Source organism: Pagrus major, chromosome 21 (genome assembly GCF_040436345.1).
Source record: "Pagrus major chromosome 21, Pma_NU_1.0".
In the NCBI taxonomy this organism is placed as follows: domain Eukaryota; kingdom Metazoa; phylum Chordata; class Actinopteri; order Spariformes; family Sparidae; genus Pagrus; species Pagrus major.
Window position 1 is genome coordinate 3292611 of NC_133235.1, and position 20214 is coordinate 3312824.

A 20214-nucleotide genomic window follows, 5' to 3' on the forward strand; every position below is an offset into this window, starting at 1 on the left:
TGATAGCAATCAACAACAGAATTTTTAAGGAGTGATCGATGTTTGAAGCTTTGGGTGCCGCAGGGTTTCCTTTGCTCAAAGCTAAATAGCTTTTACTTCTGACAAGTTGTGTTGTGTTCTTTTGGCCAAATAACCCAAGTGAGATGTCGCCCTGTCTCCCCCACTAATGAGGGCATGAGAGTTATTCTTCACATTCTTTTGTTTTTCTTTCTATTTGCTGCTACAAATATTGCATAAATGAAACAGAAATGTAAGGATGGGAATTACTGAGGGAGACAGACCTTTTTTCAGCTTCTTATAATAAGAATGAATGTATAGGTAATTCTGTATGTATATAGCTTTGTTGATAAACTTCAGTTAATAGGTAACTTTCAGCTTTGACTCACTCTATAATAGCTTTTTACCGTACAGTCAGTATCAATGAGCAGAACTTCTGACTGAATTTTTACATAGCTACTTCGACCAGAAGTTGGTTTGTAGGGGACGTGATTATTTCTCTTCTTTCCAAGGAAAAAAAAAAAAGAAAATCAGCAATACTTCTTTTCAGCAATACTTCTTTTCATTTCATTGTCATTTCAGTGGCTTATTGCACCAATCACAAACAGTGTGCTGCATACAGGAGGGGATTGAATTGGACTAAATGCAGTGTTATTCTCACCAGTACAGCTGTGTCTCAGCTGCAGCCTCTTTTCCCAGTAACCCTGTCCACTCTTGATGTCATCCACTGAGGAGAAATGTTTTAAACTCACACAGCTGCCGTCTAATCTGCTTGAAGGATGGTTGACGTGGATCTTATCATCTTTGTCTCTGTCTCGTCCTCTCTCCTCTCTCCTACAGAATTTAGATTTGTGAGCTTCTCATACACTTATCTACCCAACAACTTCTATGTAAAAAAAAATGGAATAAAAAGAAATAAAAACAATGACACGAGGAAAAAACAACAATAATGGTTGTGGTGGTGATGGTCATATGTCACCATGATGGTAAAAACAACTAATACTGCTACTCCCATGGAGAGAGATATGTCTCAAAACTATTTGTAAATGCATGAACCATGATCCACAAATATTCCACCATTTACAAATTAGTTTTTCTATCCACAAACACAAAACATAATGGAATCAAACAGTGAATTACACCCAGAAGGCCAAGAAATCTGTTCAAATGATTTCATGTGAATGGGGACGCACTAATTGCGGTGTGCTTCAACTGTTTTTATACCGACTGTACTTTTTAAATGTGAAGCTTTTTTCAACAACATTTTGCCATAGAGAAGAGATGGGAGGCACATCACAGATAACAAGTTTGGCAGTTTGAATCCCACCTCTGGCTACTACTACAACCTTTACTACGACTACTGCTACTACTACTGATGCTACTACTGCTACTGTTACTAAAGCTACTACAGCCTTCAGTGCTGCCACTACTACGACAGCTTTAACAAGAATGGAATATAAACTTGTTTGGGGGAGCTGTGCTCTAATACCATTAGTAGTAGAGCAGCCTTATTCCAGACCCTTAGCTGACGCAAACATAATCTCTATGGCATAGTGGATAAAGCACATGTCTCATGAAGCCACGGTAATGGTTTCAAGTCCCCATCTCTTTACTGTAAGACAAACTTCACACATGCATAGGCCTGGTTGACTGTATGACTGATTACATCTGTAGTTTCTTTGAATGGGTAAAATACATGGCTCAGGATCACATGGCCAGGTGTTCAATATTCCTTTCATCTTCCCACTTTAAGAAAAATTACGTATTCAAAAACTTCACATCGTATGATTGATTATACCTGTAATTGCATCTGTGCCTCTGTGGCAGAATTGGTAAAGTATATGGCTCAAGACCACATGGTTGGGGGTTTGATTCCTTATCCCCCCTAACTTTAAGAAAAATGTCCATGTAGTTACAAACTTCACTTGCATACACATAGTTGATTGGATGATTGATTATGATGGAAATGGTTTCCTTCCTAGACATGTTAAAACATTCCACATCCCTGCTACTGCTACTTATTAGTTAAAATAGTAGTTATTAAGTTATTAATTTTAATGTAATCATTGTACTCATTTTAATAAAAAATAAGTATGTAATAATAATAAAATTAAGACCATGTTGTATTTTCTTTATGGAAAGGGAACTGAGGGAGACTTCTAGGCATTGTCACCAACAGGAATTATTGTCCCAGAATGTATCATTAGTATATGTAGAGGTCACAAACACAACCTGAAAAATAAGTTTGCCTAAACATCTGAGACAAACCAGTGTTGATGATGTTGCTGAAAAGATCAAGGAAAACAATAAAGGTTGCCACTCATAAACACAGCCAGTTGTGTTTATTGGAATTCACAACCAAGATAGTTGCCTGTCTTAATAATCATAATAGCAAAATGTGTCATCACGGGACAAGTCATAATTATTGAAAATACTGGTTACCAGTGACATATTTTATATTTCATAAGTCAAAATGAAAACATGACAAACATAACATGTTAATAAAAAAGCAAAAATGTAAATATTTAATTACCTTTGTGGAGCATGTGAATAGGCAAGTGGCATGGCCATTGTTGGGGGTGCTGAGGCTGGAGCTGGGGGCAGACCTGTGTGGTCCCTCCCTCTTCTCCCTCCCCCTCCTCCTGCATTCATATCAACCAGCAGCCCACAAGCATCTTCTTCTTGTCTCTTTCTGTCTCCCTCGCTCCTTCGCCTAGGTGCCACCAAGGTGTCCCTCTCTCTACCTCTTCCTACTCGTTCTTCTTTCTCCTCCTCCCGTTCTTCGTCCCACAGCAGTAGTCCAGCTCCTACATCCTCCAGCTGCTGTCTTTCAGGGAGGGAAAGCAGTTTGTCCAGGGCCACAGACTCGTGTCCAAGGGGAGGGAGGTCAGCATAAGGAGCACTAAGCTCTGTGTCTTGTGACAGGACACCCGTATGGGAGCTAAGGGAGCGGAAGAGGAGACGGAGACGCTGCCGCCGAGCTGGATGCGGATGAGGAAGACAGTGATGGTTCAGTTACTCTTTGATCTAATTAACAAAGAAAGGGTGGAATACAATTTTACTTTATGTTGCTATAAAGGTTTTTGTTGTGTTTTGTTGGAAGCAACTGCCCAGGAGCCCAAAGGCCCCAAGTTTATTGTATGACAATAGTTTATACACAGTATAAACTGAAATGGCAAGGACCTTACTGAAATCAAATTACCATAGACTAACAGACACACAGTTATCCTGGGGAGGGACCTTACCCCAGGGCTCCAGAGTAGGAGTAGGCTACTGCTTGGTTATCTGAGCTCCTATAGGGATTAACCCTGGCTTTCACTCCCTTCAAGTTTAAGCTCAATAGAATGGTCACTGCATGCCATAGCTTGGCATGTTATATACTGTATTGTCATTTTGAAAAGTAAAAAGTTGAGATAAAAATGCGAAATAATGTAAAACAAAATTCTCAAACTAATATCTAGATTATATTTCTATCGGGGATGAATGTGTGTTTTTGCCCCCAGGGTTTCCATCATACTTATAGAAATCTAAACGAAAAAGCAGTGTTACCATGACACCCTCAGTGAGTTAGCTGCAGTCTAAACCTGATTCCAACTTTGCTTTACTGGCATGATGAAGTTGCACTTCATTAACTATTAGCAGTTCCTGTTGCACTGTTACCATGTCTGTACAGATAACTCTGACCTGGATTACTGTACAGTTGATACTGAGGTCAATAGTGATTATGAGGCAGATTTGACATAATTAGGTTGATCTTTTAAAGTTCAAGCAGATTTCTGGAGGTTTTTCCCTTATGAATGTCAAAAAAAACTGACAATATACTGATTTGATTAGGTAATGTCACTGAAGTGGTGCAAATAATGATGCATAATGTGCCATTGGGTTCAAAGGGCTCTTAGACTCTTCTTTTACTATTTTTAACTTTTGTAGCACTGTATTGTTTTATTACATGGAGGGGAGGGAGTAGTGCTATGCGGGGTCGAGGTGAAGTCTGAACAAGTGAGTCTTGAGTCTTTTGCGAAAGATGGCGAGTGACTCTGCTGTCCTGACATTGGTCAGGAGTTCGTTCCACCACTGAGGTGCCAGAACAGAGAAGAGTTGCGACTTCGCTGGGCGGTCTTTGTTTGCTCTTAGCGATGGTGGTACCAGCCGGCCAGCTGATGTAGTAGAGCGAAGTGCTCGCGCAGGGGCGTGTGGTCTGATCAGTGTTTGGAGGTAGATGGGTGCAGTTCGGTTGACGGCCTTGAAGGCCAGCACCGTGGTCTTGAATCTGATGCGGGCCGCAACAGGAAGCCAGTGGAGGTCACGGAGGAGGGGGGTCACATGGGAGAGTTTGGGTAGATTGAAAATGAGGCGCGCTGCAGCATTCTGGATACGTTGCAACAGTTTAGTCGCAGAGGCTGGGAGTCCAGCCAAGAGTGAGTTGCAGTAGTCGAGGCGGGAGATGACCAGCGATTGAACCAGGAGTTGCATCGTTTCCTTTGTGAGGAAAGACCGGATCCTGTGGATGTTGTAGAGGGCAAATCTGCAGGATTGGGCCATCGCGGTGATGTTGGGGGTGCAGGATAGTCTGTCGTCGAGGATTACACCCAGGTTCCTCGCAGTCGATGAAGGCGATGAAGGCGATACCATGACATCCTCGACAGTGACTGACAGATCCATGTGAGGGCAGTCTTTCCCCGGGATGAAGAGGAGTTCAGATTTACTAAGGTTGAGGTTGAGATGATGGGCAGTTGTCCAAGCGGAGATGTCTGCCAGACATTTTGAGATGCGCGTGGCAACGTGGGTGTTGGAGGATGGGGGAAGGAGAGGAACAGCTGGGTGTCGTCAGCATAACAGTGGTAAGAGAATCCATGTGATGTGACTGCAGCGCCTAGTGATCCAGTGTATAGTGAAAACAGAAGATGTCCTAGTACTGAGCCTTGAGGGACACCAGTTTCCAGGGAGCAGGGTTTGGACAAGGAGCCATTCCACATGACCTGAAAGGTGTGTTCTGTCAGGTATGATGCGAGCCAGGTTAAAGCAGAGTCAGCGATGCCAAGTTCGGCCAGAGTGAAGAGGAGGATTTGGTGGTTGACCGTGTCAAACGCAGAGGATAAGTCAAGGAGGATGAGGAGTGACGAGTGGGACGAGGCTCTGGCGGCCCGGAGCAACTCAGTCACTGTGAGGGGGGCCGTCTCAGTGGAGTGAGCAGTCCTGAAGCCTGACTGATTAGGGTCAAGGAGGTCGTTTTGCGAATTTAATGAATAAGATTATTAATCATACGAAGTTTAAGTACTTTAGACCGCTTTCCAACGACTACTGAGGTAAAACAATGTGCAAAACATCGAACACTGCACCCATCAAAGGACAACAACAAGATCTAGCCTACTCATATGAGAAGCTCTTTCAGGATCGGATCGACCCCTTGCATATCTTAAGGACAACCGGGGGAGTTTAGGAGAAGGATGCGAGGAACACGGGGCGATGGTGAGGAATAAGAAGACAGAAAGGACAGGGAGATACAAGCCCCGTATTTCCTCATTGGTCATGGGGAAAGGTACGCTCACTAACTAACAAGGTGAATGAATGGTCTGCCCTGGTCAGCAGACAGAGCGAGCACCCGGATTGCGGTGTCTTACACCAATTATTCAGAGACATGGCTGAACGGGAAAATACCAGACTATTCAGTGGAAGTAGCTGGCTTCACACTATTTCAGGTGGACAGAGACGGAGCAGTAAGCAGTTAGGTGGAGGGCTTGCTGTCTTTATTGGCTCCGAATGGTGTAACTCGAGACTTGTTATTACGAAGGCCTGATGTTGGACTGAAACCATACAATCTGCCACGAGAGTTCTCAGCCATCATTGTTGTCACTAGACTCATTTGGCTGGAAAGTGGACGAGACCAGGCGGCAGCCACAGGGGGCAGAGCCAAAAAGCTGCAATCAAGTCAGACACAAATCTGACTGACATGCATTGTGCAGCAATGATCTGCGCAGGACTGGCCGATCTCAAACCAACCTATTGTTTACACCCAACCGTCAGCAGTGGCGGTGCGCACTTGTGACGTCATTCACAGCATCCCAACCCTCTCCTAATGATAAAAAGAGATTTTAACCATGTTAATACCTCAAAGACGCTGACCAACTTCACTTCATGTGACCTGTAACACTAGAGGGTATACGAACTGGGACTTTCTGTATACCAACAATAAGGAGGCATACAAGGAGCTAATGCTCACCAGGATGGTCCGCTGCGTTCCCAACAATGAACAGCCCTGTTGAACAGGAAGAAGGAGGCCTTCATCGAAGGAGACATTAGAAATGCCCCCTCTTTCCCATGACCACCACCTCCCTCCCTCCCTCCCTCCCTCCCCCCTCCTTTCCTCCTCTTACCACTCTCCCTTTCTCTTCCTCTCCTACACCCCACCCACTCCCTCTCACAATCCCTAGACCACTGAGGCGGCTAAGGAGCACGTTCAGCCACAGACTCATCCAACCACGTGCCTCATAGCGCTTGGGGGGCTCCTTCATACCATTAGCCATCGGACTGCACAACATCTCAGCACCCAGTACCTTCTGACCCTCTAATACCCCTTTTCCACTGCTCAGAAAACCCACTTAAACCCGCTAAGATCAGGCTTTTGTGTGCAATGGCAATGTGTACACTCTGCAGTTACACCCGGGTCAATTGACTCTGCAGCAGACACAGTTTTTTATCACTGTTTTACAGATGCTCCTTTCACAATGGGTCTGTTGTTGTTTTCTCTTCTATTACAACTGTTTCTGCGCATTCGTGTGTGATGTACAACATAACGCTTCAGATTAAAGTCACAGACGGCCTGCCTTGCCTGCTGGAAGTTATAAAAATGATGACACAAATTTGTGCTTTGTGACACGTTGATGTTGTAAACACATTTAGCATTAGCTTGTTGCTGCCAGTCTAAATCAGGGCTATAGCCAAGATGTTGTAAAAACGTATAATATTCATTATTTGCCTCGATTTCACCTTATAATCACTGTTGATTTTTCTTACATGATGAAATGTCATACATTCTGCAAGCTGCAGTAGCAAAAACAAAATCTAAACAATTTCAAGATCCTTTTGGCTAGAGTGGGTTACAGATAGTGGACTAAACTGGGGCTCTATCTAGCTGAGATGTATAAATGACGTCTTTTGTTTGCTGGGGGGCTGTACAGAGGAAAGAATCAGTCATCCTCCCTCTGGAGGAAGCGTCACTTCTCATTGATCAGTTGGAGGGGCATGGAGGTACCATTGATACAAGCTACACAGTGCAGATACAGTACTGACAGTCCTATCTTTCTACATGGAGTTTGCCTTTGATAGTGATCAATAATCAATAGAGATGATGACAAAAACTGTTCGACTGCATATGAGCAAATACTCTATTCAACTTAGAGGAGGAGCGCTGCGGTGCGTCTCTGTGTGCGTAATGCAAAATGTCAGAACAGCTGACGATGGATGCAGGAGCGTTTAACATCATGGCTGAATAGTTTCCATGCGATCCTAACATTTCAAATAACTCGAACATTGAAAAATCCACAAGTCAAAATGTATTGAAAAAAGATAGCTGTAATAATTTCCACAATTCACAACTTGTGAACATTTTCACCATGGTTATTTTCTCTCCGGCTTGCTGCACATTAGGCACACAGCACCTGTATTAACGAGTCAGTCGATCAGTACTTTAACAGCACCATCAATTATATCAGAAGGACAATTTAATAAGAAATAAGACTAACTCATGTAATTAGATGAATCACTTATATAAGTATGTTGGAGAGCTTCTGCAAATGCAGTAGTTAAGTTCAAGATCTGAAATTGTTTTTTTCAAGTTCATGCTTCTTCAATCAACTAAATGTCAGTTAAACAGCTTATAGAAATAGCCAAACAGGACATCAGAGTCCATATAGGCTGTGGTTCGAGATTTATTTTCATGAAAAAACATTTCAAATCCTCCCACTCTGATCTTTTCACAAATCACACACAGTGTATAATAATAAATACATTGGCTGGTGCTCCCTCCCTTCTTTACGGTGTGCTGTCACGCTGATTTGATCATTGATTGCATCAGATTTCTTGATTGGAACTATGTGTTGTATAATGTAGATTCAGTCTCAAGGCATGTATGAATTGATTGAAGACGGTGTAAATGAATCATACCCAAGGTCAGCCAGGGGATACCCAGCACTCTGTTGAGCTCTCTAGCTGGAGAGCTGTTGATTGGTCTGTGGTCAGTGGGAAGCTCAAAGTTGAGTATGAACATGATGACCAGGCCATCTTCATTCTTCACTGGAACCACATCTATTACACAGTGGAAACACACTCCTGCAGGGACAAAGAGACATAGAAGAGGATAGAAGTAGGAAGAGTCACATTCCATTTTGACACACACTTGACAAGCTTCTGTCTGAGAGAGAACTAAATATGTCAGTAGGTGCATGCAATTTTGAATATTTTTCTTTATTGACAATTAGCCCAACAGTGCATCGTAATAAAAGAATCTATGCATTTCTGTTGTCTGTTCTGTTGTTGGGATATGTGCTACTAAAATTACAACTAGGCTAAGCTAACATGGCTGATGTTAGCCTAGCCACTGTAGCCAGTATAATACTTCATACAAATAATACTAGTATAACGTATTACACATTACAACATCATACAACTCAACATTGTGGAACATTAACCAAATGTGGCATTTATTTATCATATTCACCATAAATACTTTTAATGATCTGGTTGCCTTTTTATACTGGTTTACATATGATTGGCATAGTGTTGGGGTATTTTCTCACGATTATCTATCTTAATATAGTCTGAAATGACACTGTGTATATGTACTGTTCCAACATTAAACCCAGAGCTGTCAACAATGTTCTGCAGAGAATCCTTGGGTCCTGGCATTCATGTGGATGCCATGATTTGCAGCAGTGTTTAGGTGGGTGGTGCGTGTCAAGTGGTTTCTACATGGAACCTGTTTCCAGAACACTCCGGCAGAACACTCCATTGTAACAAGATTATCAATGTTTTTCATTTCACCTGTAAGTGGTTTTAATGTTGTGGCTGATTGGTTGGTTGGTAGTTGTTAGTTTTTTAATAATATAGGAAATATATACTATTGACTACATATGTATATGTTTTACATGTCTTTAATTCAGTCAAAAAAAGATGTTATGTATAAAGACCTCTGTCTTCTCTTGAAATTAACTTACTTAGTAAACTTAGGGTTGGGGGTGCAGGGCCACGCCTCAACCACACCTCTGCCCCCTCTATGCTAGACCTGACTCACTTTCTTTTCATCCCTGTGTTTGCAGGCTGCACTAAATCCCAACACACATACATCCTTCTATCCCAAAATCCCTTTCTATACTCTTCCTTCAACCGTTAACAGTAATATTGCCTCTGCTTCTACCTCTTCTCTCTCAGCCAACACAGCAGCACAAATGTTCAGCAACCCAAAGGGCCCCACCACAGGCTAGCCAAATTGGCAATTCCCTGACCCCTCTTATATTTCCAACTGGTCTACCCTTCTATTGTGCTTGACATGGCCTTATGTTTCTGAGGGACAGGTTTTACGTCCACTTTGCTGACCAGGCAGCTGGCCAGATACAGCAATTTAATCAGGGAACATACTAGTGCACCCTTAAATCCAACCTTTACTGCTGCTTTGTCTTTATTCTAATAAAAACTGAGCCCAGTGTGTGACCCTGACCCAGGGAACCCATTGGTTGTTACTGGTTGAACTGTACATTTTTGGAGCAATCTCTGACATAAGAATTCCTTTAGGATTAATAATGTTTTATCTTACCTTATCTTTGCAGCCATCTCCTATGAGCTATGTGGAATGTGGAAACTCGAGGTACTTTAAACTACGCACAGTACTCAGCTAAAATACTTCAGTACATTTATTGAGTGTAAACTTGTTGTGTTGTCACATTTAACTGCATTTCATGGTTTAACATTTCATGTTCCTCTGAACAGAAACTCTCAGTTCTTCTGTGTTTAGCTCCACTGCAGGCTATTAGCTCCGTCAGCTGTAAGTTGTTAATTTAGTCAGCTGGTAGCGCTGGTTGCTGTTAGCTCTTGTGCTACAGGACTTGAGACAAATGGCATTACATTGCCCACCCACTCGAGACGACAGAAAATGTAAACATATCCCAAATGATGAATTTCTAACTATGACAGAGTGCATCTTCTACTGCTATTACCATAGTGATCTCTCTCTCCACAGCGCTGTGTCAGCGCTAGTTATTAACACTGGCTGGCTTCTCAGTGCGAGACCTGATGTTACGAGAATTGCTCCGGGGTACCGGCCCATCTATCCCCCTAGTCACAAACGGCTGGCAGGACCTTGTGAATATATTGTGCTGGTTGAAAACATCAGGGCACTGAAAATCTGTATTGATATAGCAAGAGGATAACTAGTGAGCTGTTAGCAGCAGGTGAACAGTGTGTGTGGCATTTTAGCGTAGAGTTTAGATTCTCTGCCCAAGCCCGAGCCCTGACTTGACCCAAACCGGGTCGAGTCGATATTTCCCACCACTATCCTTGGGCCGGGCCAGGCCGGGCCCTTGATCAAGCATTTGTGTATGTTTGTTTTTTTTTAATCATTACTTTATTCATTTGCGATCCATTCTGTTCTGAATAAACAAACAACGCAGTTTACATGCTTCGTCCTTGTTGCATTATTCATTAAGATAATTCTAAACAGATTTCTGTAGTTCAACATGGGCTGGTGAAGGGGAAGGTGATGGTCCACTTTAGTGCGGGTGGCTCCGGTTACTCAAGAGACGGCAGGCAACATGTGGGGGTTTCTGCACAGCACTTTTATTCATAATACTGACCATACCATGCCAGGTCTCTAAGGCACTAGATGTTACAGGCATACACGCAAACAAACACAGGCCGAGGTTCTTGTACCAACACTTTACAAAATAAAGACAAAATAAAATGGGGAGTCTTCGATCTGTCGGCAGTATCCTTTTTCACGGGGAGCGGAAGTACACCTGCTCTTCTTCATTGTACAGGTTACATTACCCACTAAACAAAAGGAGGCACCACCTAGTGGCGCTACATTGAATAACTCAGACTGTTACACCACGTATTAAAAAATTGTTTACATCGGGCTCATAATTACAGTTAATGTGTCGGGCCGGGCTCGGACACAACGCACACAGGCTCGGGTAGGGTCGGGCTTGATTTTTTGGGCCTGATCGGGCTCTAGATCAAACCACCGATAAAACTTTTTACAATGTACAGTCGTGGTCAAAAGTTTACATACACTCTTAAAGAGCATGTTCATCATGTAAGTCTTCAGTTCCTGTGATTTCTACAGCTCTCATGTTTCTGTGATGAATGAGTGGAACACAAACTACTTTGTCTCAAAAACATTAATGAAGTTTGGTTCAATAATTAATTTATTATAGGTCTTCTGAACATGTGACCAAATCTGCTGGATCATTAATATACATACAGTAATTCTAATATTTGGTTAAACGTCTCTCGGCCATTTTCACCTCAGCTAGGTTCTTTTGATCTCCATCCACAAGCTTCTGGTCGTTCTCTGGAGGAATATTTAACCGCTCCTCTTGACAGAATCTGTCAAGTTCAACAAAATTTGTTGTCTTCCTGGCACAGACTTGTTTCTTCAGCACAGTCCACATGTTCTGATGGGGTTCAAGTCAGGACTTTGGGAAGGTCATTCCAAAACCTCAATTCTGGTCTGATTGATCCGTTCATTTACCACCTCTGATGTGTGTTTGGATCATTGTCCTGTTGGAACACAAAACTGCACCCAAGAGCCAATCTGCTGCTGATGAATTTAGGTTTTCCTGAAGAATTTGGAGATAATCCTCCTTCTTCATTATTCCATTTACTTTCTTCAGTGCATCAGATCCACCATGACGACTCAATTCTGGTTCCAAAAGTATCTGCACCAAGTCCTCTGAATTTTAGGTTTATAATCAGAACACTGCAGGAAGCATACCTTCTGTATTGGCCCAGCTTCCACAGCTGCTAGACTGGGCATTTCAGACCAGACCATCCAGATCCTCTAGTGTTGGTATTCTCAGACATATTGCTCCTATACAACAACCTTCATGATCTCCAGGAAGCCCACACTCAACTCAGCTCAATTCAAATCTGACTCTTTTGGGGGCCTGTAATCAGTTTGGGCCCCACACTGAGTGTCTCTCTGCCTTACCACCTGTAAATCATCCCAGACAAGTCTAGCGACAAAATCTTTACCCTCCCTCTCTACAACCATTCAGCTGCAATCTTTATCAAAAACATTCTGAACACACATTAAACCTACATCAGTGTCCTAGCTAGTGAAATAGAATGTAATAGATGGACAAGACAGAATCCAGTGCAGCAGCCTTTGTGAGTGTATGAACAGGTTGTTAGAGACAGGAGAGGGGGGTTGGTGTTGGGACTAAATTAACAACCAGGATGGATTAATGTCGCTACATTTAACTTATTCTACCTCAATAATGATATCACAATGAAATGACTGGAAGACCATCTGCTATAGTGCTTTTTAAGATATTACACACACACACACACACACACACACACACAAACAATATAGCCAGGCATGCTTCCATTGTGATAATCCTGAAACTATGAGCCAACATTGAGACTAAACCATGAGGTGTACTGACCTAATTCAATACAAAAATGACTTCCATCAGGAGTGACTACTTTATGATTGAATCCAGACAAATCTGGATTAATGGCTGATTATGGGGAAGAATTCAATGATCAGACTGCTTTGTATGTCACTGTCTGAGTTTAATGCAGGTGGAGGATTTGAGAAACATTCACACCAGCAGCTAGTTAAAGCAACATCTGATTTAAGGGTATACGACTTTAGATCCAATGAAGACTCACAAAGAGGCTCAATGAGCCATATAATATATGGCCATATAATGCATGTTATGTAAGACAATGAAAAATAATTCACAATTTGGTCCCCACAGACTGGTAATCGCTGAATATATAATAAGGATTTGACATTGTGACTTAAGTTCAGAACAATGCATGATATAAATAGATTGTTTTAAAAATCTTACTAATTAAAGTGGATGGCAGAGGCCACATCACAACTATAACGGCAGTCATAGTGGGGACCGATTGTAGGCAACTGGACTTGTTTCAGTTTGTTGAAGACTTTTCACCTCTCTGGAGAGGAGTTGCAGGCTTTAAACCCATATATCATTGGGATCACTTTCAGAGTGATCTGATGATCACTAGAAACACTGACAGCCAGTCAGAATACAGCCAAAATTCCAGGGTCATCAATCAGCTAGATTTTGGGGACATTTTCCTACAAAATAATGTCACATGAGTGCTTATGGTCAGTGTTGGAGGTAACTTCCTTAGAGTACTTTTTTGTTGAAACATAACACATTAGTTCTGCAATTCAAGTAATCCGTTATGTAGTTAGTTTTTCATAAAAGTAATCCATTACTGCTTTTGTGGGCGCTCACATTGTGTGTGCTATGGGTATTGTTATTGTGAACGTTGTTTACTGGCTTTACTATGTTTTTCCACACCATCAGTGGAGTGAGTTTTTTTTTCTTTTTGAACAAATTATTATAAATATTTGATGAGGGAAAAATATATTCTTTTAAAGAAAGAGGGTATACTTTTCATTTACAACTATTATTTAAAAGTTGCCTTGTGTTCTCATGAACTGCACTGATGTAAGAATGTAAATAATATCGTCAGGAATCCTGCCATGTATGAAAGTGCAATTTAAATACAGTCATAATGAGCATTATGTATTTAGTGGTAAACTATATCCCCATTGTGCAACAACCCCTGCCTAACTGTTCATATGTGGTTGCTTTGGAAGAGTAACTGTGTTTTAAAGACAGGCAGCCTAAGGCCTTGTTCAGACTAAATCAGGTGTTGCGATGAGAATGCCCCTGATATTACATGGAGTTTGGCTTTGGTCCTTGTCACCTTCCCTAGATTGGGCTCACAAAACTCCTTTTACAGAAGACCAGTCAAGTTTAAACTTCTAGAACCAGTCTCTTCCCAGCAAGGTTGTATCATTATCTTTGACCAGAAGCATGTTAAGTCTGTGACTGTTCACCTTTACAAAAAATGCTCCATCTCAGTCTAAGGACTTCCTGCAAATGTGCCCACAAAGACATTTGGATGCAGCCTCAGTGACTGCTTACTGCAGGTTCTCTTCTGTAGATTTGCAGGCATCAACTTCACCTACTTAAACCTACCTGTTTGTCCTTTTTTGTACAGCTTTTCTAATATCACAGACACTGCTGCTCCTACTACTTCCATTTTTAATCGTTACTCATTTACCGTAACATGCACATAATATTGTTTCTCTGTATCACTTTCAGAAACAGTGTCCTCACTTTCAGTTGCTATGGAAAACACTTCAACCCCTCTGACCCGGTACTCCAAGACAAAGCCCGGTGCTGGTTTAGACTTTAGAGTTCTGGCTTTCTGTTGCTCCGGCTTGACAGACAGGTGGCAGCCTCTACCACCGGCGCACTTTATTCCCGTCGCTGTTATTCATCTGGGCCATAGCATCCAGGTGCTTGGTCCATTTGATCTGCAATCTTTTTTCCCTTTCATGTAGGGAACAGCAAGCCTTGGCAATGTATCCTTTCTTCTTACATGCCAAGCATTCCACCTACGTTAGACAGCATTTGTCTGTCATGTGTCCTTGGCCAGTGCATCTGTAATCCCCAGATTCCTGCGGGCCCGTCTCAGCTGCGTTACAGCTCCAACTCAGTTGCCGGAATTGACGCGTTGCTACTGAACACTTCAACAGCGTTCTCTGCAGAGAATACGTGCCGAGTCTATTTCTGAACCCCAGATTCCACCAGGCCTGAGCTGGGAAATATTAAATATTATTAAATATTAGCAAACGATGGCTACTTTATTAGGAGACAGGTGGAAAAACACATCTACACTTGAGTAACTCCTTGTAAACACTGGTGCCTCCAAACTCTCTTGGCGCCCTTTTCAAGCAACAAACCATGACAACATAGCGCCCTCACACAACACTGGTATTGTTGTACAACAGTACATTCTTCTCAATGTAAAGCATTTTTATTTAAATTTCTTTTTAACACCACAGTAATGATATGGCTCACATCCTGGTCTTTTAATAATCTGTTGATGTGGAAAACCAATCATTTGTAAGACCATCATGATAGTAGTAGAGTGACATAGCAGCTTTACCTTTGTTGTTGAATGGCAGTTGTCAAACTGGTGTGTGGTACGTTACTGCCACCTTCTGGATTGGGGAGCGAAACTTCACAACACTTCACAATGGGCCATGGAATAATTAAAATAATAATGCCGTACATGTAAAAACCCAACTAGGGACACGAGTTGAAAATTAGCAATAGCTACCCAGCAAGCAATTTTATGTCCAAAACACATATAATAGCCATCTATACTTAAACCTGATATCTAGGCTAAAACATTGCCATACTTATGACATTTTAAATGACACATTAAATGCGTTGAAATTACGTCTTCATGTACACCACATTTCACCTGCCAGTGACTTTGGAAAAATACTCAAAACCTACAAATGAGCAAATTATAAAAATGATGTGTAATTTGAATGAAATTTGTGCATTGTGACACATTGTTGTTGTAACTGCATTTTAAATCAGGGATGTAGCCAAGATGTGGTAATTACATTATTTGCCTTGATTTCACCTTGTAATCACTGTTGACTTTTCTTACGTGATGAAATCATACACCCTGCCAGATGCAGTGGCCAAAACTAAATCTAAACAATTTCAAGATTCTTTTCGCTGAAAACGGGTTACACATAGTCAACTAGTAGCTTGCTGGGTATAAGCTTTCTGTGCAGCACACAATTGAATACTCTGTGTTGGAACTATGTTAAACTGCATTGGTCCTATTAAAACAGAATTAAACAAAACAAAAATAAATAATTACAAAAAAGACACTTCCACACCACGGCACCACCCTGTGGCTAATTGCTGCGACACCCGATTTGGTCTGAATGAAGCCTACCAAACAGCGGAACAATCTGGTGCAATGCCAAGGGTTGGCTAGCGGTGGTAACTCAGATGGTCTGATCTCTTCTTGTGTGCACCAAACTTTCTACTGAGCTCAGCCACAGATGTGTGTGAGACGTATATAGGAGCCGAAAAACTATGGAGTGCAACAAAGTGTTCCATGTGTATTCACTCAATTTGGCATTGTGTAGCAGTTTCAGTTTTCTTCTGTGGTTCCAGACAATAACTTTAGGGCCCGCATGCTAAACCTACTATGGCATGACCCGCAGGTCAGAGCTAGAGTAGGACGGGTCAGTCGTGGGGGCACTTTTTGTGAAGCGTTATGTTTCACTTGTTAACACTCAGTCTGGTCTTGTGCATCAGTTTGAAACCCACTGTAAGGAAATGCCTCGTATTCCGGTTGTTTACTTTTATTTTTTGTCGATGTCTTCAAGCAGAGCAACATAACAGCTTCTCCTTTTGATAATATGTCTATTTCTGTTGAAGTTTAAGAGCAACGAGAAGCAAATTCCTTGTGTGCTTACACACACTTGACAAATAATGCTGATTGTGACACAACATATTTAATACACAACAACATCACACTTCTTTCTCTTCTGCTACTGACAGACAAAAGTTGGAATTCATGACACCAGATATGCTCTCTGTGTAGCCAGAGAACATACACAGGAAGTGTGGAATTTGTGCTCTTATTTGTTTGTTTAGTTTTCAACACATAGCAGATTCTACAGGACAAACACTACATGAAAGGTGATATATTCATAGATTGCAGAATCATTTTGAGGTTTCCTAGTTAGAGAATGGTGATGTATTTATTTCCCCCTACAGCCCAGATTAATCTCTCCTGGAGGCCGTTGTGAAGGACGTTTGTCTTTCAGGACAATGAGAGAAATAGGATCATAGTTTTTATAAGAGCATTAATACCATATAAGCCGAAATAAATTATAAACTAATGGATTAAAGATTAATGCAAAGACCCAAAAGATTACCCACATCCCTCACACGCGCGCACACACACACACACACACACTCTGCTTCTCATTCCGTCTCACACCACACTCTTCCTCCCTGCCATTCTAACACGAATTCCATTCTCTCGTCCAGTTTTCTTTTTCCCCTCTCCAAATCTCTGCATTATCATAGAGCTTATGTTATGTATCAGATGACAGATACTTCTTTTATTAATTGTTCTTTGAATATAAAAAAAGCTAAGATCATAACAGCAAAGCTTTACTTACAAAGTAGCAACTCCTATCTTGGATGGTTTTTCGGTCAATCTCGTCATCTTCATATTTCAGAGTAGACTGTACCACTATGTGATCGAAAAGGTAAGAATAGCTAAGTTTTCAAAGTGTAGGGTAAATTTGTGTCAGCACATGGTTTCCTAAGGCAGCAGCTTGTTACGCAATCAGCACCCTTGTTTAAAAGGAGCATTCTGGGAGTTCTTTGCTGCTGGGATTACTGTATTGTCATACGGATTGCTGCCAAACAAGAAAAAAAAAACATTATCACGTCAGAATGTGAAAAGTTTATCGTTAAAACGTGATAATTTATATTGTTATATGTATGTATAGTTTCACATTATAATGAGATAAAGGTGGTCTCAGGCGGAGGTGGACTCCACGTGACTTGCACTCTAGTACAGTTGGCCTTCTGCAATGAACTGGGATCACCATGGCACAAAACATGTGCCTCTCACGTATTGAACAAGAACATGTAAGTGTATTTTTGCTTATCCCACTTCCTGTAAAACCTGTTTTAATTGCTTTTAAGGGTCATCCAATGTTGTATATGGTTAACTATTCGAGAAAGTTTTACACTGCAACAGATGGCAAATTTGAACACCAACATACTGTCAAAGCAACCACAGCAACAACACGGTCAACAGACAGAACTAATGCGAACTGCAAGGAGATGCAGAGGGAAGGACATGTCCTGCACACTGGCTAGAGATTTGACCAAGGTCCCATTACTTCACCATTGTTTGTAAAGATGCACTGCATTTGAGGGTAAAGACATTTCATTAATGAGACAAGTGTCTATAACGCGGATCTATCAATGCCCATTCAACCAGCCTTGGACCCATTCATAGAGACAGCTATCAGTCTGTTTGATCATGAAGCCTGATGATACTCTGTGAAGTGAAGTGTATGAAGTGTATCGCAGACTGGAGTTTATCAGTGCAAAGAAAGTTATTGTATTGCAGATACTACACTGTCCATATTGCAGATACTACACTCAACACTACTATCAGAGAATCAGAATGCCTTTATTGTCATTAAAAGCTAAGCATAGCTGCACCCATGTGTGCTGCCATAAATTCATTAAATAATAATATTTATAATAATTATAATAACAATTATCAAATGAATAATCTGTGATAATCTGCCAAACCTCCAAATTTTAGAGCAACCTCTATAGTTGCAAGATCTATTTTATACTCAAACTCTACTCTAACTCTAACTAGAAAACAAAAAGAAGTAATCAGTAATCTCAGTTACTTGTCCGAGTGAACTCCTCTCAAGACTCTCTCCAGGTGTCCTTCTGCCCTGATGTGGTTAGTTTGATACAGAGATACACTTGAGCTGCACTTTCCCCACACTGACTCCTTCAGCTGTGTCTCTGGGCTAGAGAGAGCGGACAGGCAGAGTGTCTGCAGAGAGGGCCACGGCTCCATACAAACCAGGCTGCTTGTTGAGGGGCAGCCTGCCCTTCAGACATTCAGCCTGTCCACTCTCTCTCGCCCAGAGGCACTCCCGCAGCAAAGAGAGGCTCTGGAGGAGGAGTATAATAAAGAATAGCAGCGGCTGACTGGGCAGGAGGGACTGTGACAGCTGATGAGTGTAGTTTGTTTACTGGGACAACTGCAGGTCACGATCCCAATTATTAGCACCACTGCAGAGCACAGGAGGAGAAGTGGGAAAATGTGACACATTTCAAAGGGAATATTATTTTTTTACTTCTCACATTATAACAATATAAATTATTTCATTTTAACGCGATACTTTTCACGTAATAACAATATAAATTATCATGTCAAAGGTTGATGGTCGTAAGGACATGGCTTCTATGATGATCTACACTTGGTAAAAACATAAACGCTTTTATTTTCAAGTCAAAGATCCAAGGTTTTTCTGTGCACACAAAACAATAATTTCTCTCAGATTTTGAGCACAGATTTGTTAAAATATGTGATGGTGGTCACTTCTCCTTTTTTCAAGATAATCCATCCACCTGACAGGTGTGGTATATCAAGATGCAGATTAAACAGCATAATGTTTGCAGAGGTGTGCCTCGGACTGGTCACAAAACAAAGGCCTCTTTTAAATGCACAGTTTTAGTACACAACACAATGGCACAAATGTCCTATGTTATGAGGGAGTGCAGAGCATGCTGACTGCAGGAATGTCTTCTATGGTAAATGTAAAACTGTAATGCCCACCCACTAATACGTTTTCTGCTGGGTCTGCATTAGGAGCGATGCCATCTGCATGGTACAGTGAAAACAGGAATTCATCTGTGAAGAGAAGTGTTCTCCAAAGTGCCAGACACCACTGAAAGGAAGTATTTTCCCAAACAAGTCGGTTCCAGTGTTGAAAGGCAGTCATGTCAATACCCTGAGGACAAAGGGCATGCAAATGAGCTGAGACAGTTTCAGAAAGCTTGTGTGGCAATTTTTTGGTTTTGCAAGCCAACTGTTGCATCAGCTGCCTTGGTGGCAGGTGAACAAGCCAGATGTATCATCCTAGGCAGGCGTGGTTACACATGGTCTATGATTGTAAGGCCTGTTGGATGTACTGGCACAGAAATAACTTAGACAGATTATGGTAGTGAAATGAACATTCAGTTCATGGATAGCAGCTCTGATGAACATGCGTGCAGTCAGCATGCCAACTGCACACTCCCTCAAAACTTGCGTGTGTGTGTTCTGTGTCGTGTGTTTCAAAAAAGTTTGAAATCTTTTACTTTAACTAAAAATGGGAGCAAAAAGTGCTGTTCATGTTTTTGTTGAGTGTATTTGACCTATTCAGCTTAATACAGTAATGTCTGGTGTGTGAATCTGGCACTCTTTTATGACGCTGTTTTCTCGTTAATCAAAGGCCTATACTAATGAACACAGTCATTTGTTATTGTTTACATAGGCTGTAATGTTCTGTCTATAGAAGAGGAATTAATGTTA

The 20214-nt window shown here is 41.6% G+C and overlaps 1 protein-coding gene across 1 annotated transcript in view; it reads right to left on the bottom strand.

The window, feature by feature from the left end:
• Positions 1-20214, bottom strand: part of LOC141016457 (voltage-gated inwardly rectifying potassium channel KCNH6-like) — a 67644-nt gene that overhangs the window by 38769 nt on the left and 8661 nt on the right. The window contains exons 3-5 of the mRNA XM_073490833.1: positions 8161-8325; positions 2531-2978; positions 659-831 (exon numbers count right to left, since the gene is read on the bottom strand). Of these exons, the coding sequence (XP_073346934.1) occupies positions 659-831; positions 2531-2978; positions 8161-8325 (786 nt within the window). The remainder of the gene's footprint in view (positions 1-658; positions 832-2530; positions 2979-8160; positions 8326-20214) is intronic.